The sequence below is a fragment of the Macrotis lagotis genome, chromosome 8 (genome assembly GCF_037893015.1).
Source record: "Macrotis lagotis isolate mMagLag1 chromosome 8, bilby.v1.9.chrom.fasta, whole genome shotgun sequence".
Lineage (NCBI taxonomy): Eukaryota > Metazoa > Chordata > Mammalia > Peramelemorphia > Peramelidae > Macrotis > Macrotis lagotis.
The window spans coordinates 110,756,784-110,783,085 of NC_133665.1; the positions used below are offsets into that span (position 1 = coordinate 110,756,784).

A 26,302-nucleotide genomic window follows, 5' to 3' on the forward strand; every position below is an offset into this window, starting at 1 on the left:
AGAAAGTTCTGGTAGATAAGCCCAAGGGTGGATCATGAGACTGGATTAAGGTTCTAAAAACTGCTTACAGCTGCCTTATCTTTCCTTTACAGCAAAGGCTGAGCCAATCTCCCATGTCTGTGAGTATCCTATTCTTTCAGGGTTAGGGTTGGAAATAAAGACATGATTTTTCTAAAAATAATAGTGACCAAAACTGAGGGTGGGATTGGTGGGAAGACACATGATCTACTAAAGGATATTACTCTTTCTAAGATTCATAAAATGATGTTTTCTTTTCTTAAGCATCCAAGTCTGGGCATGAATGTCAACACTCTTTTTTTCATATAGTAACTCCTGTTTTCCTCATTTGTGTCTTTTCAGATGCAACCCAACTCAATTATCAGCCTCCATCCTATCCCCAATACTTTGGTGAGCCTCAAGTCTTCTCTTAGGGTTTGGATACTAGCCTCAGCACCAGCATAGCCAAAGCCCTCTGAGAAAACTCCTTCCTCCTTCTGGACCAGCATGAGAGACCTCCCCAGGGAGGGGAAAGTTTGGGGAGACCTAGAGGGAAAGGAAGAAGATTTGAGGGCAGAGGTGGATGGAGATCCAGAAGGAAGTTAAGGGGAGAAATTATTTGTTGGAGAGGAGAGACACCCAAAGAGAAAGAGGGGATCAGAAGCCTGAGGAGAGGAACCTCAAGAAAAGAAGTTTGAGAGAAAAAAGATGACCAATGGGAAAACTCTAGGAGAGAGACCTTGTGGGATGAAAGGAGGGAAGATTTCGGGTGAGAGATCTTGGGAGTGGGGAATAATGATCCTCAGTACCTTCTTGGAGCAAAGTCAGAACCATAGACCCACATCAGGACCTTCAAGAGGCTGAGTAGCATACCTGAGTCAGGAAAGTCCTAGGTTCCAATTTTGCCTCTGACTTCTTGACTGATCCAGTCAATGAACCTCTCAGAGTCTCAGCTTCTCTAATGGGAAAATGAGGACAATTATATCCATAATGCTTACCTCTCCTGGTTGTCATGAGGCTCCAATTATCTATAAGATAGTTCTGGTCAAGTGCCTTGTACCCTATTTCCCTCAGGGGATCTAACTTATGTTTTATCTATCATATGCCGGCAGTGGATGGAGACCCCCACTTTATCATTGAAGTGCCCCAGAAAGATGATGCCCTCTGCTTCAATATTGATGCAAATCCAGGGGTCGTGTTAAATCTCATCCAGGACCCAGACACAGGTGGGAACTGTGGTAGAGAAAGGGGTGATGGGCTGGATCCACATTTACTTGTATTGTGATCCATAGGAAGGCTGTGGTGGAGGCTGACCAGAATTAATTGACAACAACAGGGTCATTCTGCAGGCTTCTGTCTTAACAGGTCCGAGCATTTCCATTGCAGGGAACTCAGGAACCCCCTTTCTTTAAAATGTCAGAAGCTGAGCCTTACGGTGGTTAAATGACACAATTAATAATAATAATAATAATAATAATAATAAATAATAGTTTGGTAGGTCTTTAAAGTTTACAGGATTTTCTATATATTATCTCATTTGACATACTCGGGTTCCCATAAGTAGTGTCAGAGACAAGACTGAAGATGTGGATTTGGGACTGGGTCAGTCATGGAGCTAGTTTAGAAGTAAGGGTTTAGTTTGTGACCAAGTCAGTCAACAAACATTTATTAAGCTAAGCCCTGGAGATATAAAAAGAGGCAAAAGCTCTTGAAGAGCTCACAGTCTATTGTGGAAGACAAGAAGCAAACTATCTGTACAAATAAGGCTAAGACTGGGTGTCTGTTGGAGACCAGAATAGGGATAAATCTGCTGTTGGAGAAGAGTTTATTTCTCTGGAAGACAGCCTGTGACCTTGAATCACTCACTCATCTACCTCCTTCCACTGCTGTCCAGGCATCACAGTTAATGGGGAGATCATTGGAGAAAAGAAAGCTGGTTCAGAAACAAAGAAAAGGAAGTCATACTTTGGGAAACTTGGGATTATGGACCCTCGAATGGACTTGCAGATCGAAGTGACACCAGAGAAGATCACCCTGTGGAGTGGAGGGCAGAAAAGTAGTTTTACCTGGATGGACACAGTCACTATCACACAAAATGGGTAATTGGATTTTCTGAATGACTCAGGGTCTGAACTTCCAGAAACCCTAAAATGACCCTTAAAGAAACAAAAAATAAGTTATATTATAGAAATTTAGAGCTGGAGGGAGCCCTAGATACCATACATACAACCTAGCTTCCCCATCTTACAGATGAGTAAACTGAGACCAAGAAAAGCAAAAATCACCCACCCAAGGTCAACAGAGCTATCTTTAGGAAATAACTGCAAGTTGCACTCTGAGAAACAGTACAAACAGAAAATGGAATCATTTTCAGAAGGGTCTGGACAAATCCCCGCAGGGTAAATCACTAATGAGTGACTAGAAGGAGCTGGGATGTCATGGAATGAGGCCACTCCTCTCATTTCTAAATGGTCGCATCAGAGACAGATTTAAAGGGGTGACCCACAGGAACTTTTCTGGTTCTGACAAAATAGATGAAGCTTTAAACTGGAGAACAATAACCCTAATGATGACACCAGCTACAACAATAATAATTTCCTACATTTGGAGCACTTTAACAACCAGAATCCTAGCTGAGACTCCTAACAACCTGACGAGATGTGTAGGGCAGGGGAGGGACCATTATCCCCATTTGTATAGATCATGAGACTTAGAAAGGGAAAGCGACTGTAACTAAGTGAATCAGAGACAGAGGTCAAGTTGTCTTCTGACCCCCAGGCTAAGTTACAAACAAATCCTTTAACAGAATACAATATGTGCCCAAGTCATATGTAGGATGAACATTTTCACTTTAAACTGATCTCAAAAGGTTTCCAGGGATTCTATTTGTATATAGACCATTCCTTCCCCTGAATTAGACTTCAGAGAGAGTCTGGTGACAGTTCCCCTCAATACATGCAAATCCTTTTTGTTTTTCAGTTTGTCAGTGACTATCAATAGGAAGAAAAACATGGTGGTCTCGATTGGAGATGGAGTCACTTTTGTGATTGTCTTACACCAAGTGTGGAAGAAACATCCTATCCACCAGGACTTCCTTGGGCTATATACAGTTGACAGTCACCAGATGTCAACAAAGACACATGGACTGCTGGGTATGAATCTGAGCATACTTTAGAACCAATGTTCTTAACATTTTTTGCATCACGGTCCCCTTGGACAATCTGGTGAAGTCTATACCTTCTTTTCAGAACGATACTTTTAAATACATAAAATAAAGGACATAGGATTACAAAAGAAACCAATTATATGCTATTTAGTAGCTGTGTAATTATTTTCAGTATTTACAAGTAGTGTTAATAATGATCATACTAAAGTCTTTCTCCACTAATTCATCATGATGGACTCTCACAGGCTATGTTGTGCATTACAGTTCTGAAAAATTTTTCTTAATGAGAGAGACTTTGAATACTGACCTACTGTTGGACTATGCTTGCTGTTAAATCTATCTGAGTTTGGAAAAACTGGTTGACCACCATATGATGACTTTTGTTTTAAGTCATAGTAATTCATGAAAATTATCTACTAAGATGTTGAAAGGGATTGCAACTGTCATCCATGGAAGGAGAAGTCACATTGCTAAAATCACAAATTCCTAAAGTATAATCATTACAAGATAACACTATTTTTGGAATATTATTGGAAGAAACACTCCTAAATCATCATAATAAAAATGATGATACCACTTAATATTTACATAATGCATAGTTTTCAGAGAACTTTTTAAAATATACAAAGTATTTCACAATCACATTTCATTTGATCCTCACAATATCCTAGAGAGTTAGGTAGGGAAAAATAATATTCTCCATATTATAGATGAGGAACATCCTGGAAAGTTAGGTAGGGGGGCGGCTAGGTGGCGTAGTGGATAAGGCACCAGCCCTGGAGTCAGGAGTACCTGGGTTCAAATCTGGTCTCAGACATATAATAATTACCTAGCTGTGTGGCCTTGGGCAAGCCACTTAACCCCATTTGCCCTGCAAAAATCTAAAAAATAAAAAATAAAAAAAGAAAGGTAGGGAAATATTATTTTCTATTTTATAAATGAGGAAATAAGAACTCCAAAAAGTGAAGTCACATACTCAGGATCATATAGAAAATCTGGTAGAGCCAGGAGAATTAGAGGTCTCTTGCTTTCTAGATAGTATTTTATCTATTATACCAAAATGGACATTTTAAGGAAGTAACATAAGAAAACAGGTGTTGATACTGTGAACTTTCTTCTCTCTAGGACAATTCTTTCACCCTTTTGACTTTGAAGTTTTTGATGTCCGGCCGGGATCTGACCCCAAGAAACCAGATGCCACAATGATAGTGAAAAACAATAAGCTAGTGGTCACCAGGTAAAAGCTTGATTTTCTTATAGATTCTATGCATTTCTGAGGACTATTTCTTGGGTCACACAGAATTTCCCATGAGGTTCCTACATCACTATTTTCATGATTTAGTAGTTTCTTTGGGGGATCTTTCAGTGAGAGAGGCCATGTGGGGGGGCTGTTTAGTCCATGGAGAAGTTCAAGCCCCAGGATGAATGTCAAGTGGCTCATTCTTCTGCTCTTCTACATATCTGAGATTAGACCTATAACACCCTAAATCCCCACCTTGGACAGATTTACATTTTCCTTTATGACCCTGATATCTCACAAGCTTGATGAATTTTACAGTTAATCATTTTTCTTCCCAGGGGTTCGCAGAAAGACTATATGAAGGATGCTGGGCACGGTACCAAGGTCTCCTGTTGGTTTATACATGACAATGGATCTGGGCTGATTGATGGTGTCCACACTGATTATATTGTACCTGACCTATTCTACCGCAATTCAACTCACTTTTAATCTGGACTCCAAAAGAGTAATAAAGTGTGGTTTGGTCTTTTGTGTATTGTAGTCTGTGAAAAGGGGGGTAGTATTGATGGCAATTACAGAAATTTAAATGCTTAGACTTAATGAGAGATTTAAATAGAAAATAAAATAAAAAATAAAAGGAATAAAAATCATGCTCTAAATCTATAATCAGTAGTTTGACCTATACCTGAATAAGAATTCCTGCTCAAATAGTCATCTGGCTTTTGCATGAAGTCCTCCAGGGAGAGGGAATGCTGAATGCAATCTGGTAGAGGGTGAGGGAGATCCTTTGTTCTGCCATTCTGCCAAATGCTTTTCATATTTTGGGGGTAAGGGGTGGGGTAAGGGGTTTAAGTGACTTGTCCAAAGTCACATAACTAATAAGTATCAAGTATTTGAGGTTAGATTTGAATTCAGATCCCCCTGAATCCAGATCTAGTGTTCTAGCCCCTTTGTTTTCATATTTTTTAAAAAATTGATTGGGAATGTTTTTCATTCAATCCAATATAAGCCTCACCATAGTTCCCGCTCTCATAAAAATAATTTTAAAAATATTTTATTTTTATAATTATAAATAAATCATTTAGATGAATAAATCAAATTATTTAAATTAAAACAATATTTTAAGAGGTTAAATAAAAAAGACACCATGAGTATATCTGATAGACTCTGCAGTAATTTTTACCTACTGTTCCCATCTCTCTCCTAGGAAGGAATTTTTCCACATCTCTTCCCCACAATCAAACTAGCTGTTCATTACATTGAATCTGAGTTCAGCTACCTATTATAGTCATAGTATATGTTCTGGTTCTATCTTTCTCTCTGCATTAATTCATGTTTCTCCAAGGGTCATATTCATTGTTTCTTGGAGTTTTGGGTTTATTTTTGTTCTGTGAGGGATTAGAGATTTGTTTGAATCTTTGAATTCATTAGCTTGGGAAACTTGCTGGTGTAGTAATTACCAATGTAGAGTCTGTGAGCTCCTGGAGAGAACATTGTCTTTTGCCTTTCTTTGTATCTCCATATTTAGCAAGTTGATGATTAATAAATATTTATCAGCTACATATTTTTAAAGAGTTATCTGAGGCCTGGATGGCTCAGGGTCTTGGCACAGACAGTAGGTATCAGAGAGGAGACTTCCTAGGGTGTCCTGGCCTTGGGGCCAGTTTTCTATCCACTCTGTTCTTTAAGGTGTGAAATATTTCATTATGTTCATACATTGGTTTGACCATTTCCAAATGACAAGAATCTACTTTATTTACAATTTTAGGTTTCCATAACATAGCTATATGAGATCTTTCTGTTTTTGACCTCCTTGAGATAATGGTGACTAATCGTGGGATCACAAATAAACGATGGAAAATTAAGTGATTTTCAATACATCAATAAACATTGATTAAATACTTACTTTATGCCAGATTCATGGGGCAGCTAGGTGGTGCAGTGGGTAGAGTCAGAAAGAGTTCAGATCTAGCCTCAGATACTTATTAGTTACGTGACCCTTGGCAAGTCACTTAACCCATTTTTTCTTTTTCTTTTTTTAATTTTTTTTTGGGGGGGCAAGGCAAATGGGCTTAAGTGACTTGCCTAAGGCCACACAGGTACTCCTGACTCCAGGGCTGGTGCTCTATCCACTACACCACCTAGCTGCCCCTACTTAACCTTTTTGCCTCAGTTTCCTCAACTGTAAAATGAGCTAGAGAAGGACATGGCAAACATTCTGGTGTCTGTCAAGAAAGTCCCAGTGGGGCTGTAGGTGTAAATTACTGCATGTTCTATCAGATGTAACCACAGTGTCTTTTTAATTTAGCCTTTTAAAATTAAAATTTAAAATTTAAAATTAAAATTAAAATTAAAAATTGGACACAATTGAAATGAATGAGAAAAATAACAAGTCAGATTCAGTGCTAGTTGAATCTCTGCACACAAGGGGATACAATGTGTATGCAGATAAATAAGGATAGATATAATCTACATGGTAGGGGTAGGGATAGGATTAATACCTGGAGGAATCAGGAAAGGCTTCTTGAAGTAGTCTTGAATTGATTTTGAGCTGATCCTTGAAGGCAGTTTGGAATTCCAAGAAGCAGATGTGAAGAAGTAGAATGTTTCAATCGTCGGGGTTATAGCCTGTGCAAAGGCAGCAGGAATTGCTAGCTGGGCAGTTTAGTGAGCCCAAACCATGGCAGAAAATGCTAGGACCAGATTGTTAATGCCAAATTTAATTATATACTAAGCAATAGAAAGCCATATATATATATATATATATTATAGATAGATATAGATATGGAGATCTGTATCTATATCTATATACACATACACATATTTAAGGAGGGATGTAATGCGATCAGACCTATGTATTTGGGAAATCACTTTAGCAGCTCTTTGGAGAATTGATTTGGGAGAGGAGACTCAAGGAAAGGAGGACAATTATGAATCTACTGCTGAGAGGTGATAAAGGCCTAGGTTAGAAAAGCTTTACTGTGAGGAAAGGAATAGATAAGGATGTGGAGGAGGTGCAATGAACAAGATTTGGTAACTATTTGAATTGGGAAATAAAGAAAAGTAAAGATTAAAACCTGTTTATCTGGAAGAATAATGGTATCCTTGACAAAAATAGGGAAGATGGGAGCACTAATGAGTTTAGGAAGAAAGATGATGCTGTTTCTCTTTTGGATCTGCTCATTTTTAGAGTTTAAAGGACATCAGGGTAGAGATGTAAAGCAGATAGTTGGAGATGTGGAACTGGAGCTCAGGATTTAATTCTGTAGATCTGAAAGGCATTTTCATAGAGGTGATAGTTGCAACCATGAGAATTGAGGAGAGAGAGAGAGAGAGAGAGAGAGAGAGAGAGAGAGAGAGAGAGAGAGAGAGAGAGAGAGAGAATAGAGATGGGGATTAGTGGAACTTCTGATAACTACATGTCTGGATGCCTTAGTTGGAAACTCTGTTGTTGACATTCTTTTTACAATCCCAGGGTCTTCAACTTTGGGGGACTCATCAAGCTCAAAAAAGTATAATTCCCAGAACATCTGGATTTGGAGTAGCTTCTGCACTTTCTGAAAGAGTTCTGGGTTCAAGAAGAGAGGTAGAATCACAGCCACTTAATACACTTTTTATTATGTGTAAAGGAGAATGAAGAAGATTCTCCTCCACATATACAACTCAGCAGATGAAGCCACAAATGATGAAGTTATAATGAGTAATTGTCCCACCCTTTTTGTTGTTATCATTGTTATTCAGTCGTATCTGATTCTGAATGACATATATGGTTTTCTTGGCAAGGCTACTGGAGTGGTTTGTCATTTCCCTTTTCAGCTCAGTTTTACAGATGAGGAAATTGGGATAAACAGGGTTAAGCAATTGCTCCAGGTGCACACAACTAATAAGTATCTGAGGTCAAATTTGAATTCAGATCCTCCTGACTCCAAGGCTAGAAATTTATGTACTCCACCACCTAGCTACTTAGGAACTCCACTTTCAGGTCATGCAAATGTGCTTCTTGAGTAAATCAGAAAGGAAAATGTGATTGAGCAAACAACCAACACTGCCTCTGAGGATCAATAAAAGTTTGAGTGACTAGCTCATCAGGGAAAATAGACTTGCGGGAACTTTGGAAAGGGGATTCCACAGAAGGGCAGAGAGGAGGGAAGGTCTCTCTCCTCCCCCAATCCCACTGGCAGGGCATCTAGCAGCAACTTGCCCAGAGGGAAACATTTCATCCTGCAGTTCAATTGAGAAACTTTCAGGCCCAATTGTGGGAGAGATGATGATGATGATGTTTGTCCTCCATTCTTGAAGGAGATCATGACAACAGGATGGTGATGCCATGACAAGAATGTGTACTGGATTTGAGTGAGGAAGGAGCTGTGCAAAGTCAACAGCCTCACTTTTTCCACAGGAGCCATCTAGGTCCAGTGGCCAAATATGGATCATGGTGCTTGAAGTTGGCCTTGGATATGAGGCCATCAGTGTTAGTGACTAGTGTCTGAGGCCACATTTGAACTCAGGTCCTCCTGATTCCAAAGCTGGTGCTCTATCCACTGTCACCTAGCTGCCCCTGAGCTTTGTGTAGTTTTAAAGAACTTTGAAGGAGAAAGAAACTTTGGGAATGGGACCCCTGGTAACAGAAGACCATGGACTCAAAAAGAGCTAGCTTTAGCTAGCTATGGAGAGGAGCATGAGCCTAGGAGCCCACCTGAACAAACCTCTCAAGAGAGATATTTTACCCAGGAGAGAGCTATATGAGGATTTTATGATGAGAGAGACATTCAGTCCCTATAGTTACAGAGTTATGCATTGTCTTGGACACATGTTCTACTAATCCTCAGTCTCCTTTGCAGATTCATCATTCTTTTGGTGTGCCTACAAAGTTCTGTCCTACTATCTTTCCTCTTCCTCTCTATTCCCTCTCTCTTGATCTCTTCAATTCTCATGGCTTCAACTATCGTCTCTATGTAAATGCCTTTCAGATGGAATGGAACTTGGGATCCAATGGGTGGTGGAACTCATGAGGTTTGTTATTTTCTCCAGTTCCACATAGCCTGTTGCTGGTTAACTAATCCAGCAGACTGCAGAGAGAATGGGTTCAGCCACTGGCCCAGGCAAGGAGTCATGCAGTCATCTCACTCCTCTTTCTGACCTTCACTCTTTGCCATTGCTTCTGTTCCTGCTGCACTGTCACTTCTTTTCTTAACTTCAACCCAAAGCATCTGTTGTGCCATGCTGTGGTTGGAAGGGGCAATCACTTAATCAACAAACATTTATTAAATGTTTAGCTTGTACCAAGTCCTATGTTATGTGATGAAAATACAGAGACAAAACTGAAACAGTACTTGCCCTCAAGGAGCTTACATTCTAACAGAGGAAGATGACATAGACTCATATACAAAACACATCCAAGGTAACTTTGAAGGGGGAAGACACTAAGAACTGAGGGAAATTATAAAAGAGTAAGGTAGAAAGTGGTGCTTAAGTTGAATCTTAGAGGATACCAAGGATTCTTGGAGGTAAGGAGAGAGAGAGTATTCCAGGCTAGGGCAAAGGTACAGAGGAGGAATGTCATGTGTGAGGAATAGTGAGAAGGTTGGAATGGCTGGATTGTAGAGCACACACAGCTGAGTAATGTAAAAAAAACTGGAAAGATAGAAAGGGGTCATATTATAAAGAGTTTCAAGTACCAAACAGAGAAGTTTGTAGTTTGATCAAAGAGGTGGCAGGGAGCCACTGGACTTTATTATGTAGGGAAGCAACATGGCCATACCTATGCTTTAGAAAAATCATTTGACTTGGAAGATTGGAGCCAGGGAGACCAATCAGGGGGGCTATTGTATAGTCTGGGTGAGAGATGATGAGACTTGAACTAGGGTGGTGGCTGTGTGAGCAAAAAGAAAGGAACCTGTTGTGAGCAGTGTTGTAGCAGTAGAAATTACAAGAATTAGCAGCTAATTAAATATATGTGTGAAGATGAGGCGCTGCAGACAACACAAAGGTTGCGAGCTTGGGTGACTGAGAGGACTGGTGTTGTCTTTGTCAGTAATAGGGAAATTCAGAAGAGAGTAATGGGCTTGTAGCTAAAGATAAATATAAAGATTTCTTATTTGAGCATGGTAAGTTTGAGATGCCTGCAGAGCATTCCACTTGAAATACCCATAGGCAAGTGGTGATATGGGACTGATGTAAGAAATAGAAGTGAATATATAGGCTTGAGAATCATCTTCATAGAGATAGGAGCTGATGAGCTAACCAAGGGAAAGAATGCTAAGACAAAAGAGAAGAGGCCCTAGGACACTTAGTAGTTGTGACATGGATGCTGATCCATCAAAGGAGATTGAAAAGGAATGCTCAAAGAGAGTACAATGTCATGACAATCCAAAGAGGGGGTGAATATCTAGAAGTAGCTGTGTCAGATGCAGCTCCAGAGTAATAATTCACTGGGTAAGTCCTTTTCTTTCTCTGAACATTTTTTCCTTTAGCTATTGATAGCTTGAATTTCCTCCCTTAAGAATTATCATATCATATTACCATTTATCACTTGGAAAATGATTTTTATCCTTATAAATTTGAATTAGTTCATATATAATACACACATATCAATATGGACAAAAAACACTCAGATAAACAGAAAGACAGAGAGATAGAGACCATTTTATCAGGGAAAACTTGTTACAAAGACTTTCCCCCCCAATTAATTGTTTCCCTTCTAACCTTAGTGAACTTAGATTTGTAAAAAAAACTTTTTAATTTCATGTAATCAAAACTGTCCATTTCACCTCCTCGGAATTTCACAATCTCTTATTTGGCATTGAATTCTTTCCGTAATCATAGATCTGACAGGTAATATCTTCTAAGCTCTTCTAATTTGTTAATCATGTGACCTTTTATATCTAGGTCATGTATATCCATTTGGAAATTTTCTTGGCATAAGATGTGAGGTGTTGGTTGAGAAATAATTTCAGCTAAACTGCTGTCCAGTTTTCTCAGAAGTACTTGGTCAAACAGTGAGTCATTATCCTGGTAGCTAAAGTATCCTGGTTTATAGAACAATAGACAAGATACTCTTATTTATGAATATTGGATACTAATCTGTTCCACTGAAGGCCCTCTCTGTTTTTTTTAAATTAGTATCAAATTGTTTTGAAATTTATTGCTTCATAATAGAGCATAAGATCTGGTCTGGCTAAATTCTCATCCTAATTATATTTTTTTTACACTTTCCCTTGAGATTCTGGGTCTTTTGTTCCTCCAGGTAAATTTTGATTTAGTCCTATAAACTAGCTGTAGTTTGATATGGCACTAAATAAATAAATAAATTTAAGTAGTACAGTCATTTTTACTATATTAACTCAGACTACCCACGAGCAATTATTATTTCTCCAATTATTTAGGTCCATTTCTGTGAACAGTGGTTTGCATTTATATAGTTTTTGGTGTGTTTTGACAGATTCCTCATGTATTATATACATTCTTTAGTCATTTTGCATGAAATTTCTCTATCTCTTCTTGTAGGGCTTTAGTAGCAATATTGGAATATTGATGATTTATGCAAATTCATATCTGCAACTTCACTGATATTGTCTCAATTATTTTTTAAGTGAATTTTTAGGATTTCTTGTTGACAAAGCAAGTATTTTTGGGTATTTTAGGATTTTCTAAGTATACAAGATAATCTGGAAAAATTGATAATTTTATTTCTTCTTTGACTATGCTTATTTCCTCATTTTCTTTTTTTGTCATATTGTCATAGAATTAAATAAAAGTAGACAATAGACTTTGTTTCTTTATTCCTGATCTTATTAGAAAGGATTTTCATTTACCCCTACTATATAAGGACAGAAAATATCCCTGAGTTTTAGACATTCACCATTATCATGTGAAGGAAAAATTGTTTAGTTCTATGTTTTCTACTTTTTTATTTCAAAAATTATTTTAAAAAATTGCACTTAAAATTTTAAAAGACTAGATCTCTCTATCTTGTTCTGATTATCACAGTGACTTTTTCTGCTCTATTTTTGATCTATGCCATTTTGCTCCTCCTTAAGCAACTTAACCCATTGGTACTAATATAATAGTCTCCATATTAATACTAAATATAGTATGGATACCCAATTGGCTCAGCTGAATGAAGCTCAGAACGTCCAAGCTCTAGAGATCCATCAGCTTAAAATTCCCTGGTAGGAGAGAGCACAGATGTGCACTACCATGGCTAATTTTTCTACTGTTTGTGTGTGTTTTTGATTGTCAAAAGATTTTCCTGTATCTGTTGATATAATCATCTTACTTTTGTTGATCAATCATGTATTAAATCAACCTATCATTCCTGGTATTAATCCAACTTGTTGTATAATCTTTTTTTTCTTTTTTTGGTTTTTGCAAGACAGTGGGGTTAAGTGACTTGCCCAAGGTCACACAGCTAGGTATTTATTAAGTGTCTGAGTTCAGATTTGAACTCAGGTCTTCCTGACTCCAGGGCCAATGCTCTATCCACTGTACCACCTAGCTGCCCCATAGTGTATAATCTTTGTAATATACTGCAATAGCCTCTTTGCTAAATTTCATTTAAAACTTATGCATTTTGCCTAGATGTTCATTAGGGACATTGATTTCTAGTTTTCTTTCTCTGTCTTAAATTTTCATGATTTTGGTTTCAAACTTATATTTGTAATGAAGAAGGAATGTGGAAAGAGCCCCTCTGTTGCTATTTTTGCAAACCTGTATAATATTGGAATTTAATCTTTGAATGTCTGATGGAGTTTCTTATAAATTCATTTGTTACATGAGTTTTTTTCCCTTTGAGAGTTCACTTATGGCTTGTTCAAATTTTTTTTTGAATATTGAATTGTTTATTTCTTGTTTTGCTAATTTATACATCTTTATTTTAAAAATATTGATATATTTCATATTGTCACTTTTAATGGCATATGATTAAGTAAAATAGTTTCTAATAAAAACATTTATTTCTTCATTTGTTGTAAATTCTCCATTTTCATTTTTATACTGTTATTTGGTTTCTTTTTTTAATCAAATTAGTTGATGGCTTACTTTTGTTGTTAATGTAGTTTTTTAATTAGCTTTTTTATTTATTAATTCCAAGGTTTCTTTCTACTTTATTAAATTTGTTTGGTTTTCAAAGTTTCTACTTTCATGTTTAAATGCTTTTTTTTACTGTATTTATTTTAATGGATTTTTTACATGTATGCCTAACTCATTGATCTATTTTTTCTTTTTTGATGAAAGTATTTATAAACATAAATTTTCTTTTCTGATTGCTCATATTTTAAAAAAAAATTTTCTTGACTCTTAGATTTGTAGTTCAAACTTTCTATTCAACACTTTTTTTTATTCCTGAAATTAGCTTCTGTTTGACCCATTTTAATTTTCAAGGAGTTCGTTATTTAGTTTAGGGTTTGTACTTCTTTACTAAGCTGTTAATTCTCTCTAAGACTCCCTTCCATAACTCTCATTTTTTTCCAATTCTTTCTTCTATTCTTTTCCTTTAATTTATGACATAATTTTTTTAAACTCTTGCATCATTTCTTTTAGGAATTCTAGTTGATCTTATGGGTAAATTGTTTTTGTCTTTGTGACTTTGTTTATAAGTGTTTTGGAATTATTCTCGTGGATTTGTGTCTTAGAAATTCCTGGCATCATTACAACTATTTTTCTTTTTTGTTGGTGTTTACTTATTCTTTCAACCTTCTCAGACTCAGATTTTGTGTTAGAGCAAATTTCTGAATATTTCTGTGGTGACCTTGAATAGGGATCCTGCTCCTAGGGGTCAGAATGACAGCATTGTGACCCTGTTCTTTACCAGAGTCTAACTCTAAGGTTTCCTCTCTCAAATTATAAATAAACTAAAGTCACGGAGTCTAATGTCTTACATACTCCTTAACTACAACAACAATACTTAGCATTTATATAGTGTCTATGTGTTATAAATTTGGCCTGGAAGCTCTGGATTTTGGCTATTAATTTTCTGAGAATTTTCTTTTCTTTTTTTTATTAAGTTTTCAATGATTAATTAATTTATTTTTTTAGTTTTTGCTTTTCCCTCTTGTGTATGTGTAGGCACTTTTCTTTCCTTATTTCTTGGAATAAATATGGGGGGGAATGGGGAGACTCTCAGGTAGTCCTCTCAGAGTAGCTGATCTTCTTCCAGAGGTCGAGTCTCACATCCTCTCCTCCAGATGAGAGGCAATACTGAGGCACCGCTTCTTGCCTAAGAGATGAGTCTCAGAATCTCCTTTAAGAGAGTGGGATTAAGGAACCTCTTCTGAAGTCTCCAATTAGAGTGATGGATTTGTGGTTCCCAGGGGACTGAATTGTGTGATGATTAATTAGAAGTTGAATTGTATCTGGGTCTGGGCTGCATAGCTTCCTCTTACTTTGCTATCTTGGCTCCTCCTACATGTATACATTGACTGCAAGCCTAATATGAGTTGACAGTGAGGTATACCACGTAGCCAACCCTTTCCTCTCTCTCCATTCCCAAAAACCCTAATATGATTTTAGGTTGAAGGAATATATAGTCTCATATCCTGGGCTTGTCAGACTCCATTTGGAGTTTTATGCTCATTTTTGGGCATAATAGAATAATGTCATGAAATCACATCGACATGTAGAAATAGGACGAGTGGAAGGTACTGAAACGGTTTAGACTAACCAAGAAAGGACTTGTGAGGAAGGCAATTTATCTTTTTTTCAAATACAGAGTATCTCTGAAGTTTTGGTTTTGTTTTAAGCAATGAAAAGTTAAGCTTTAGGTTTTAAACCTTTAAAGCTTAAAACAGCACTAAGACTGTTGGGTCACTCTGTATTTGAAGGGCCGTCATGTGAAGGAGGAATTGAGTTCACTGGATTTATTTCCAGAGAGGGGAAGGAACGATTTGTTATAGAGAAGTAAATTTTGATTCAATATGAGGAGAAATTTCTTAACAATTAGGTCTGTCTATAAATAGAATAGGGAGCTTCCTGACACTAGAGGACTTCAAATCAATGATTGATGCCCATTTGTCAAGGACATTGCATAAGGATTTCCTGCTCAATGTCAGATTACCTTGGATACTCTCTGAAAATCCCTTTAGCTTTGAAATTCTGTGATTTTCAGGTTCTAAGATTCTAATATTCTGCGAACCTGGGATTATTCATCCAAATGACTCAGGGTAAATCACTAAAGCTAGTATCCCAATTCTCTCCAAGCCTAATTTCACACTTCATTAGGGCTTCAATCACCAAGGACACACTCCCCACCCTCCTCCAAAAAATGAGAGGCATCACTTAAAACAGTGCTGATTCAAGACCTCTGCTTTATGGTATCTCCCAGCCTGTCCCCAAGCGAAGCTCCACGTTCAGGCATGTGAGACAGAATAGGGAAAAATTCATTTTATTTATTGTCTATGATGTTCTTTCATAGGGTAAAGTTTGTTCCAGGGACAAGCACTGCATCAAAGGCATTGAAGTTCTTCTTTCTCCATTTTGGTAATCAAACATGGGCTTTCTGTTATACACACAATTAAATATATTAACAGTTTGTCAGAAAATTCTCCATCAACTTTCTGGTAGTATTATTTTAAAATGATCTATGTTTTTGAAATTTTCTTTAATTATCTGTAATTTTCAAAAATATTCATATTTTTAAATGTTCTGTACCCCTTTTCTCTCTTTTTTCTTTCTTTTTTCCTTTCAATAATCTCTATAGCTTGCTTTTTTAAAAAAAATTATACAAATTAGCTGTGGTGTTTAGTGATTGGTCTGTTCTTCATTTACCTGTGGATTTTAGATCATTTGAGGGTCTTAGATGATTTGTAGTTTTATATTATCTATAGCTTACTTCTGTATATTGATTACTCATAGTTTTGGATTATCTATGAGATCTGGTTATCTGTTGACTTGGATTATCTGACTCAATGGGCCTTTTTTGGCTCTGATTTTTACAAACTAATTATACCACTTCAAAAGTTGTCATCAGAGCTTTGAATATAATTTTATGCATAGGACTAAAATGTTCAAATGTAGCCTTCCAGTTGGAAAGGGAAGGGGAATAAAATCAGGGCATCTTCAATGGGCTAGGTAATGGTTACCTAGTGATTGTATATGTCCTTCCCATTACTGTCATCTCCATCTTGCCATTTTTCAAGGAAGTGCAATCGAATGGCTGGTAAAACTGACCTAGGGAAAGTAGTCAGAGAATGTGTCAGAAGAATAGGTAGTGAAACCCAGATGGAGACAGAAAAAAAAGATGGATAGCAAAATAAAAACAAAGATCCAGGTACACAGACAAAAATCAGAAAAGGAGATAGAATAATGGAACAGCCACAAGAACATGGAAAAACAGGTAGATTAAAAATAGAAATAGATACAGGAATGCAGAAAAATGGAAAGTCAGAGACACAGAAAAAGGCAGAAAGAGTAAGAAATAGAGAAAGAAAAAGAGGGAAAGAATGAGACAGAAAAGAAGGAGAGACAAAGAAGGAGGTGGAAGGAAAGATAGAAAGAAATAGAGAGGAAGGAACCAACAGATAGACTAAGAGGGAGAAAAATAATTCAGGTTTTAATGAAGCAGCTCAAGTAGCAAATAGAAAGTGGAAGTGGTCAGAAAATGGAGGAGGAAGGCAAGAGGAAGAGGATGATCACAGGCAGAATGAATAGGAAAAGGTGATGTTTATAGAAGGGGATTATCAGGAGACGGACAAGAGTAAAGACAGGATTGTATGTGTGTAGGAGAGCTGGGAAAATTTGTCAGAGATGTCGTCAAGGAGGCATGAGGGGCCATGAATAGGGTCCAAGCTATGTGGGAACACAGACTATTCTAACGAGCTGCCACTTGGACAGTCTCAAGAGCTGGCACACTGCCCTGAGAGATAAGGTGCACTGGAGTCCTTGGGAGCTGGACATTCCACCCCACAGCCTAAGGGCACAAGACACAGCTGTGCTTTACCACCTTCCCTCTAATGTACCCCCTTATCCTGTAACACTGCATATACACCCCACTTGTGCACCCCCTCATTCCCTCAATTTTCTTTGTTCTACCCCAGAAGACCTAACAATATATATGTAGAAGCTAAGCAGTAATAAATTTGAGCTGTAGGCATAAGGTAATGGTGGCTTGACTCCTTATTCTCAGCTTCCCTCCGGGAGGGAGGTCATCACTATGGGCCCCAAGGTGAAGCAAGCCACAACAAAGCTAGACTGAGAAGTTCACCAATTTAGCTAGAGAATCTAAGGGGATGAGGAGATGGAATGGGAACATTCAAGATGGTAGAGATCTGTCAGCATAGGCACAGAGGGAGTGAGGGGTAGACAGAGAGATAGAGGAGGATGTGATTAGGAACATGGAATGCTGATAAAGAAGGATTACAAAGGAAGAAATAGAAGGAAGAGTAGTAAGCCAAATCAAGAGTGATGATTAATCATAGGGATAAGGAATGTTCCAAGGGCTGGAGAATGTTCAGAGGAAGAGATGTTCAGAGAGGGGGACATTCTGTTTGGTTTTTTTTTTAGATTTTTCAAGGCAATGGGGTTCAGTGGCTTGCCCAAGGCCACATGGCTAGGTAATTATTATTAAATGTCTGAGGTTGGATTTGAACCCAGGTACTCCTGACTCCAAGGCCAGTGCTCTATTCACTGCGCCACCTAGCAGCCCCAAGGGAGACATTCTGAAAGGGAATGGGCACAAAAGAGCATGGTCAGGAGATGATGATGAGAAAAAGGAGCTGATCAGAGATATGGTTGATCAAGGAACCATGAGACTCTATGGACAGGGTGCACCTCATACCAAGAATTCCACTGACTTTCTCAGAAAAGTGAACTGGATTCTGCAGAAAGAGATGAAGTCCAACATTGATATTTCTCAAGGCCATCAGACCTATGGTGACTTTCTCTGGGGCAGTGAGCAACAAGATATGATGTTCTACAGTTATCTTTAACCTGTGAAAAAACAAGGTCATGAGTAGAGTTGATGGAAGAGTCAAGGATACAATTCAAGGTCTGGAGATGAATAGTCAAAATGAGATTTTTCTATCTCTCTAGTGTAAGATAATAGGTTTTATATGATGATAACCCTCACAAAAGACTCAGTCAATACCCAAGATTCCCATAGGGAGCTCTAGATCTTGTACCTGGAGACCTAGATGATCCTGCTAGGCTAAAATGACCACCTATTCATTGTAATCTTCTAATATTCTCCCAAAACCCAGTCACCCCTAACTCCAGACTTCACTACTTCTATACTACTGGGTATTTCTAGTTCATCCCTTGTCACCTCCCAGTCCTGATTCATCCTGAGTCTGTGAGGTATATTTGTAAACAATAGATCACTGGACTTGGAGTTAGGAAATCTGAACTTGAATTTTGTTTGATAATTGTGTTACTTTGAATAAGTTACAATCTCTCTGAGCATCTGTTTCCTATCTGTAAAATGGGGCTGATCATGCATGAATTATCTAGCTCATGTAGTGAACAAAACCCTTGGTGAACTTTAAAACCTCTGTAATAGAAGATACAGGAAGCCTTAGTACTAAGGGTTACATAAGCATAGGAAATAACAGGCCAGAGAAACTTTTTAATTCTAAACTGAATCTAAGAAATCCATAATTTGTCCTTCCTGGGCTATTTGATACGAGCCATGATTTAATCAGGACTTCTATTGTCCATCTGTTCCCTTCTCTACCACTAGGTTCTGTTCCTTAGCTGTGTTGCTAATTTGCTGTGTTACCTTAGATAAGTCTCTTCACTTTTCTGAGTCTGAGATACCTTTTTTTTTTTAAAAAGAAGGTTAAACTGGATGATCTCTAAAATTCCATTCTGCTCTAAATCTATAATTCTGTGGTTCTTCCATCACAGAGATTGAGCAATAGAGGTTAATCTGGTTCTTCTCTTGAGCAAGAGGCATCAGGGAAGATGGAAGCAAGAAGAGAGGAGAGGTCCAATCAAGGGTTCCAATCCAGAGCAACTAGGCTTACCCAGGATACCCCAAGTAGAATGTCTTATCCCATTGATAAGAGTTGCTTTTTCTGTGTTGACCACGGCCATGAATCACTGCAATGCGGTCCAGAGTCACATACAAATGCATTTCAAGAGTCCTGTAGCTCACCTGGAACCAGGAAAACGTATCCAAAACCTCCTTATAATTGCCAGTCACCTCAATACCTAAAAACCCATGAGATCAGAGAGGTTAATATCAGGGGCAGCAACAAGTCACCTCCTTTGGAAAGTCTAGTCTTCTCAACTAACCTCCCTCCAGAAAGATTTTTTTAATGAATTCATTCTCCTAGTTCCCACCCTAATCACCCCTGCTTGGACTTTGCAGCAATCTAATTGGTCCATTTGTAATCTTTCCCCCTTATAATCTAACCTTTGTAGATCCACATAGAGCAATGGTAGAGCACAGGACATGGAGCCCAGAAAACCTGAGTTCAAATTTTGCTTCAGATACTAAACAAGTCACTTAACTACCCAGTGCCTCAATTTTCTCCACTATAAAATATGACCACCTGACATTGTTAATTCAATTGATTTAATGTATATAAAGCACTTTGCACACTTATAGAAATGCTATTTTATAATATTATTATATTACATATAATACTATATATTATATATCAATAGCTACCAAGCAAATTTTCCTAAAGTGCAAATCTGACTCTGTCACTGCATTATGCAATAAACTCCAATAGTTTCCTATTGTCTCTGGGATCAAATACAGACTCCTCTATCTGGTTTTTAAAGTCCTTCACTATACTAATCTTCTTTTCAATTTGATTGTACATTATTCTCCTAATCCCACCTATGGTCCAGCTAAATTGGTCTTTTTGCTATTGTATACTCAGCATGATGAATGCTTTTTGCTTTGGCTGTTTCCCACACTAGAATGCATTCACTCCTCACCTCTGTCTCTCAGTCCCAAGTTTCATCATTTCAGGTCCCATGATACTTGACAGTGCCTTATCTCCCTAATCACTTTATATCTATTCTGTTAAACAAAATATAGGTACATAACAATTTTCCCAGTTACCAAATAAGATCTTTGGTTATTGTTACTTTTCACTTTATATGCCCTAGTACCTTGCATTGTCCCTGATACATAAATACTTGTTTGTTCATTGATTAGAGTCCAGAGGTATTAACTCCACTCAGTCTTGACTAGTCCTTTTAATTTTAGACTCCCTCAGCCTGTGTTCAAAAGCTAGAATTTTAAAACTTTTTGGGCTCCTTAAAGGAAGTATGAGAATGGTTTATTTTCTTTCTTTCTTTCTTTCTTTCTTTTTCTTTCTTTCTTTCTTTCTTTCTTTCTTTCTTTCTTTCTTTTTTTTTTTGCAAGGAAATGGGGTTAAGAGACTTGCCCAAGTCACACAGCTAAAGGTAAATATTAAATGTCTGAGGCAGGATTTGAATTCAGGTCCTCCTCACTTCAGGGCCTGTACTCTATCCACTGGAGGATGGTTTTGTCAGTCAGAAAGGTTCTTCCTGAAAATATCTTGGTTCTTGGTTCTTTGGTAATTCATGTTGTGAGAGAGGGTAGAAATAGACCCTAACTCTAAACTATGAGAGTGCCCAGTCTGGGAGAGAAAAAAGGAACAATTCCAGACCTTGCCCTCAGAAAGCTCCCAGGTTGAGAGAGATAGAGAAGGAGCAGACTTCAAGACCAATTCTTGGGGAGCTAAAAACTGTCCATGGGAGACAGGACTCAACCACAGGGAACATAGAACACCACCAATTTTTTCAATGAGATGAGAGATCATGCATCTCACCAATTCAGTGGGGAGGATTTAAAACAAAAGTATGGGGTGCATATGTGTGTGTGTATTTTGGGGGTTGGAAGCTTATTACCTTGTACTGGATCAGAGATCAGCCTTAGTGGATTAAAGGGTGATCCTTTGATATCCACACACAAAACCTCTTTGCTGTTTCCTGGTGTAAGTAGTGATAAAATGAAGTGAGGGGCCCTTTCTGTTGGCTTCAAAGATGGAGTGGGAGATATTAGAATCCCCACTGTTGGCTTAGAGGTCGCTGGAACAAAAATAATGATGAAAACAACTCTGATTAGTATAATTAAGTATGTAAAACACTGGCCACAACAACCCTGTGAAGTAGGATAGGGACTAGAGATATGAGAGATCTTCCAGGTAAGGAAACTCCCTCTACCAGTGCAGACTGGCACCTCCTTGGCAATTTTTAGTCTAGGAGAGCTGTCCAGAGCCAGAAGCATATAGATTGCATGAGTTAGAGATGGACTTGAATGCAGGCCTTTGGAGCTTTTAGAACAGCTCTCTATTCACTTGGTTACTTTGACCTTCTGTGACATAGACAAACATATTTTATTATCTCTACTTTTCAGATAAGAAAACTGAGCCTCAGAGAGATTAAATGATTTGCAGAAGTCATACAGTAGAGCTAGATTTTTAACCAGATCTTATGATTCTAAGAGTAGTCTTCTTTTGATAAAACTGTATAATTCAATCTATTCAAAGTCCTGCCTCCATTCAGGCCAGGAACAGAGAGGTGTGGGACAGGAGGAAAAGGGGCCAAAAAGTTTGTATCTTATATGAAATATGAGCCCTTTTGCATTAAAGGGAAGAAAATCAGGATTGGCCAATCAATTTTAAATGGTTCGAAGATTAACAATGGACCTGTGCAGTAATGAAACAAATAGAGGACACCAGGATAAGGACATCTAGAGGAGGCAGACACTTATGTCTCCTTTCTGGATTGCACAGGAATCATTCTATTTCCCAATCCCAATCCCAATGATGAGGCACAAGTTTTATCCCTCTCAGGTATTCTACTTGGTAAGACATCTTGTAAAGGAGTCAACCGGGGTTCTAGGGAAAGAACAAGGGGTGATAACCAATTAGATATTATGTTACATGTAATGTCATATATTATATTCATAAATATATAGTCCAATAGTAAGGCAATCAGGTTGTGGAGGATCAAGAGCCTCTTGTGGAAGCAGACATTTAACATCTGTGCCAGAGATCAGCAAGGGTTTGGGAGAAGTGAGCTCCCCCTCTCCCTCATTGATTATGGTTTCAGACTGAACTGGTAGCAAGCATTAAAACCAAAGGATACACCAAAGACAAACAGTGACACAAACAGATACAAAAATAAACACGTAAGAGAGGAAACAGTGTCTAGGAATGGAACAGAATATGCTGGTTATGCATTCTAGAAAGACCCTGTCCTTCAAGTCCCAGCAGAGAGCTGCACCTAAAGGGAAGCTCACAAGAATTCCACAAAGGGAGAGGAAGACATCCCTTGGTCACATGTTTTCTACATGTATGCCTCAGTTTACTTGTACTTATGTTCAAGGCCATTCTTCCCAGGAACCTTGTATATGCATCAAGTATATGATCCTGGTTAGGCAGGAATGGTTTACACCAACTATTTTTTCTATAATTTCTTGGTAAGTTCATTTTCTAAGCATTGATGGAGTCTAGCTGACTGATTGATCATGGGGAAGTACATACCAGGAGGGGGCTTGGGTACCACAATACTTATAAACTGCATAGAACTATAAGAATAGTGATCAATTTGGGACCTGACCTGCAAGTACAAGTGTCTAGGGTGGGAAGAGACCCCAGAGAGGGTTGCTGCATTAGCAAATGTCAGAGCCAAGATCTGCACTTTGTCTGTAAACCTAATATATTTTTTAAATTATACTGAAAGGATGTAGGGGAGGGGGAGAGTATTATCATATGGGCAAGAGGCAAGGAATGTCCCTAGGGCTTAGGAAAGGTATCTCAGTAGGGATTCTTCCATGGGAGCCCATCCTAGATTCTCTTCCCCATAGCATGGGAAAAAGGGATTAGAAGAAATTTCTAAACATTAGGAGTCTAGTCTTCTAGGAATGGTTCGGCTAGTTCCAGTGAGGATTTCTCCCAACCTCTCTTCAAACATCTCTCCAAAGACCTCATCCTCCCCTCACCATTCGACATGGCCTTCCACGAGGCAATTGGTGTCTTACTTAATTCAGTTGACTCCTGGGAAATGATCTTTCTTTGAGGTTTTCTTCTTCCTGCAGGGAGATGAATAGGAGTCAGAAAACCTGAGTTCTCCCTAGTCCTGACTATTAGTACTTCACTCAGCTTGGGCAAGTCCTCCTCTCTGGTATTAACTCAGTCTGGTCTTGGTTGAATTACTCCCCCTTCCTGATCCTTAGTTTTCTGTGTAAAAGGGGGGAAATGATCTGTAGGCTCCTACCAGACCAGATCTTTTCAAAAGACAAGAGAGAAGAGTTCAATCCAATTCCTTTCAGGGAAGAAGAGAAAGATTTAGGGTTCTCCCAAATATGATACCTAGGTCAAATTTGGTCCTTAGCAGTAGGTATATGCTTTACTCAAGGGAACTATTCACAATATCATCCAGATCCCCTTGTGACCTGTTGCAAGCTCACAGTGACAGGACTATTCAAGAGGGAGGCTTGATGTCCACTAGTAAAATATGCTTAAGAGTTGAATTCCACATTAGGAAGGAGGCCCAAATGCCAAAATCTCTTCTAAGTTTTTGATTACATCTGCTTGTGAGGTGACTACCTAGGGTCAATCCAAGGGGTCTGGAATCATTTTGTGGAGGACCCAGGGTGGAGGAGTCAGCCTGTACTGGCTGGACTTGGTCTGGGCATGGGCTTGGGGGATCAATATGGTGCTGTATTGATGCTTGCTCAGAGTAGAGCTGAGATCAGGGCTCAGTCTGGTTGGCAGAGCAAATTAATTTGTGGCCAGGATAAGAGTTTGCATTGTGATTGAGGGTAAACTAAGTCTACAACTAATTCAGAGGTTAGGACAGAGCGGTCAGTCTGGAAGCAAGTTGAGACATCAATGTGTACCTGTTGTATATGCAATTGGAATACGGAAGAGGAAATCAGTCTATGGTTGTGATCAGGGATTTTGGAAATGGGGACATGGTTTATATACTATTTATTCATGTATAATAGCGTTGAGGCTGGGACAGAGATCAGGTTGGGCCAAGTTTAAAAATAAATATGGCTATAGAACTAATTTTGAGACTGTTGATGGTGCTGTTTGGCAATGAAATGAGATTAGTGCTTAGTCTGGGGCTAGAATGATGAGGTGGGAACTAGGGCCCACTATATTCACAGGGAAGTTGGATGACATATTGGATAGACCAATGATCCTGGAGTTAGAAAGATCAGAGTTCAAACAGCTGGGTGACTTTGGGTAAGTCATTTAACCCCCCTTTGCCTCAGTTACTTAAATATAAAATGGGGATACAATGGAGAAAGAAATGGCAAATCACTCTAGAGTCTTTGCCAAGAAAACTTTATGACAAGTCCATGGGGTTCCAAATAGTCAAACACAATTGAATGACTGGACAACAGTATTCTCAGGGCAGGGGACTCAGTCTGTATCTGGCAATATATTCATTCTGGAGATAAAGTCAGGGATCAGTCTGTCCAGTGGCCAGGTCACAAAATGTGGTTGGAATTGGAACTTTGGGTCCCACTGAATCTAGTATTCTTAACCTGGAGTCTACAAACATATTTTTTTAGGTTTTGTTTTTTTTGCAAGTCAATGGGGTTAAGTAGCTTGCCCAAGGCCACACAGCTAGGTAATGATTACATATTTGAGGTCAAATTTGAACTCAGGTCCTCCTGACTCCAGGGCTGGTGCTCTATCCACTGCACCACCTAGCCATCCCTAAATATATATTTTTAAAAAATTATTCTTATACTTATGTTTTGATAGAATTGGTTTACTTTATAATGATAGTGTTTTATTTTATGGATTTCGGGGAAGGGAAAGGAATGAACATTCATATAATCCCTATGTTAATCTCAATTGATCCTTGCCACAATCCTGTAAGGTAGGTGCAATGATTGTGTTTATTTTCCAATTGAGGAAATTGAGGCAAACAGACTTTAAGTGACTTGCCCAAGATTACCCCTAAGTATCTGGGGCCAGATTTAAACTTAGGTCTTCTTGACTCAAGTCCAATGCCCCATCCAATGGATTACTTAGCTTTCAGGAATTCATGTTTTATCATATCCCCATAGCTCCAGGCATCAAACTGCTCTTTGGGGTTTAATTGACAGGGGCATGTGAGCATGGTAAGGGATCAGTCTATGAGAGAGAAGGATCAAAGCTCAGTCTGGGGGGTTGGAGTAGGGAAAGTCTGAAGTTAGTGTCTAGTCAGAGATGGGAGTAAGAACTTCTTATATTTGATTATGGATGGGAGAGCCTGTTAGTTAATTATGATAAGGAAGCATAATTAGGACTTAGACTGGGGTGGGGTTAAGGATCAGTGGGTAGCTGAAATTTGTTTGCAGTTTGGGGTCAGACTGTGGCCAAGGTCACGGCTCTCTGTTTGTGGTCATCATCATCATGGGAAGGTCTATCACCAAGTGAAGGGACAGGGCTCTCTCTGGGCTGGAGTTAGTGTCCAGTAGGGGGATGAAATCATAGCAGAATGGATATGTTGGCTTTAGGGTTTAGTGAGTGGTCACAGTAGGGTGAGGTTTGGGAGTAAGTTTGTGTCCAGGTTTGAGGTTCTTTCTGTGGCCATGGTTCAGTGTATCCTAAATCTAGGGGCTCAATCTATGGACAAAGTCAGGAATTAATTTGGGGCCAGGTTGAGGCTGTTTATGGTTAGTTGGTGGTTTGATTCAGGGAGGGATTTAGGGTTCAATTTGTGGGTAGCGATATGGTATTGTCTGTTCTTGAGTGAGGGATTTTATTCTGTGACTAAGATAAAATGTAATTTAGGCCTGAGGGTTAGGGGGTCATTCTATGGGCAGAGTCAGATCTGTGGCCAGATTTAGAGATCATCTTGGGTTGGAGTTAGGAGCAAGTATGGGAACTCCATTAGCAGAAATCCAAACTTTACTCGATCTCATTGGTTGTTCCATCTCCACATTTTCATGATCTGAAACCAAGGAAAGAAAT

At 38.5% G+C, this 26,302-nt stretch overlaps 2 protein-coding genes across 3 annotated transcripts in view; one reads left to right on the forward strand and one right to left on the reverse strand.

Moving 5' to 3' along the window:
* The window catches only part of LOC141496082 (inter-alpha-trypsin inhibitor heavy chain H3-like), a 32,684-nt gene extending 27,752 nt beyond the window's left edge, over positions 1 to 4,932 (forward strand). The window contains exons 15-22 of the mRNA XM_074198208.1: positions 3 to 5; positions 93 to 119; positions 361 to 408; positions 1,110 to 1,223; positions 1,892 to 2,096; positions 2,977 to 3,149; positions 4,289 to 4,400; positions 4,742 to 4,932. Coding sequence (XP_074054309.1) covers positions 3 to 5; positions 93 to 119; positions 361 to 408; positions 1,110 to 1,223; positions 1,892 to 2,096; positions 2,977 to 3,149; positions 4,289 to 4,400; positions 4,742 to 4,892 — 833 coding nt within the window. The 3' untranslated portion in view covers positions 4,893 to 4,932. The remainder of the gene's footprint in view (positions 1 to 2; positions 6 to 92; positions 120 to 360; positions 409 to 1,109; positions 1,224 to 1,891; positions 2,097 to 2,976; positions 3,150 to 4,288; positions 4,401 to 4,741) is intronic.
* Positions 4,933 to 15,724: 10,792 nt separating this feature from the next.
* Positions 15,725 to 26,302, reverse strand: part of LOC141496083 (inter-alpha-trypsin inhibitor heavy chain H4-like) — a 34,747-nt gene continuing 24,169 nt past the window's right edge. Inside the window, exons 14-20 of one of the 2 annotated variants that reach the window (XM_074198210.1) lie at positions 26,244 to 26,282; positions 23,365 to 23,415; positions 21,228 to 21,407; positions 19,361 to 19,547; positions 18,175 to 18,326; positions 16,481 to 16,568; positions 15,725 to 15,897 (exon numbers count right to left, since the gene is read on the reverse strand). In XM_074198210.1, the coding sequence (XP_074054311.1) occupies positions 15,795 to 15,897; positions 16,481 to 16,568; positions 18,175 to 18,326; positions 19,361 to 19,547; positions 21,228 to 21,407; positions 23,365 to 23,415; positions 26,244 to 26,282 (800 nt within the window). In that variant the 3' untranslated portion in view covers positions 15,725 to 15,794. The remainder of the gene's footprint in view (positions 15,898 to 16,480; positions 16,569 to 18,174; positions 18,327 to 19,360; positions 19,548 to 21,227; positions 21,408 to 23,364; positions 23,416 to 26,243; positions 26,283 to 26,302) is intronic. The other variant, XM_074198209.1, reaches the window with a different exon arrangement.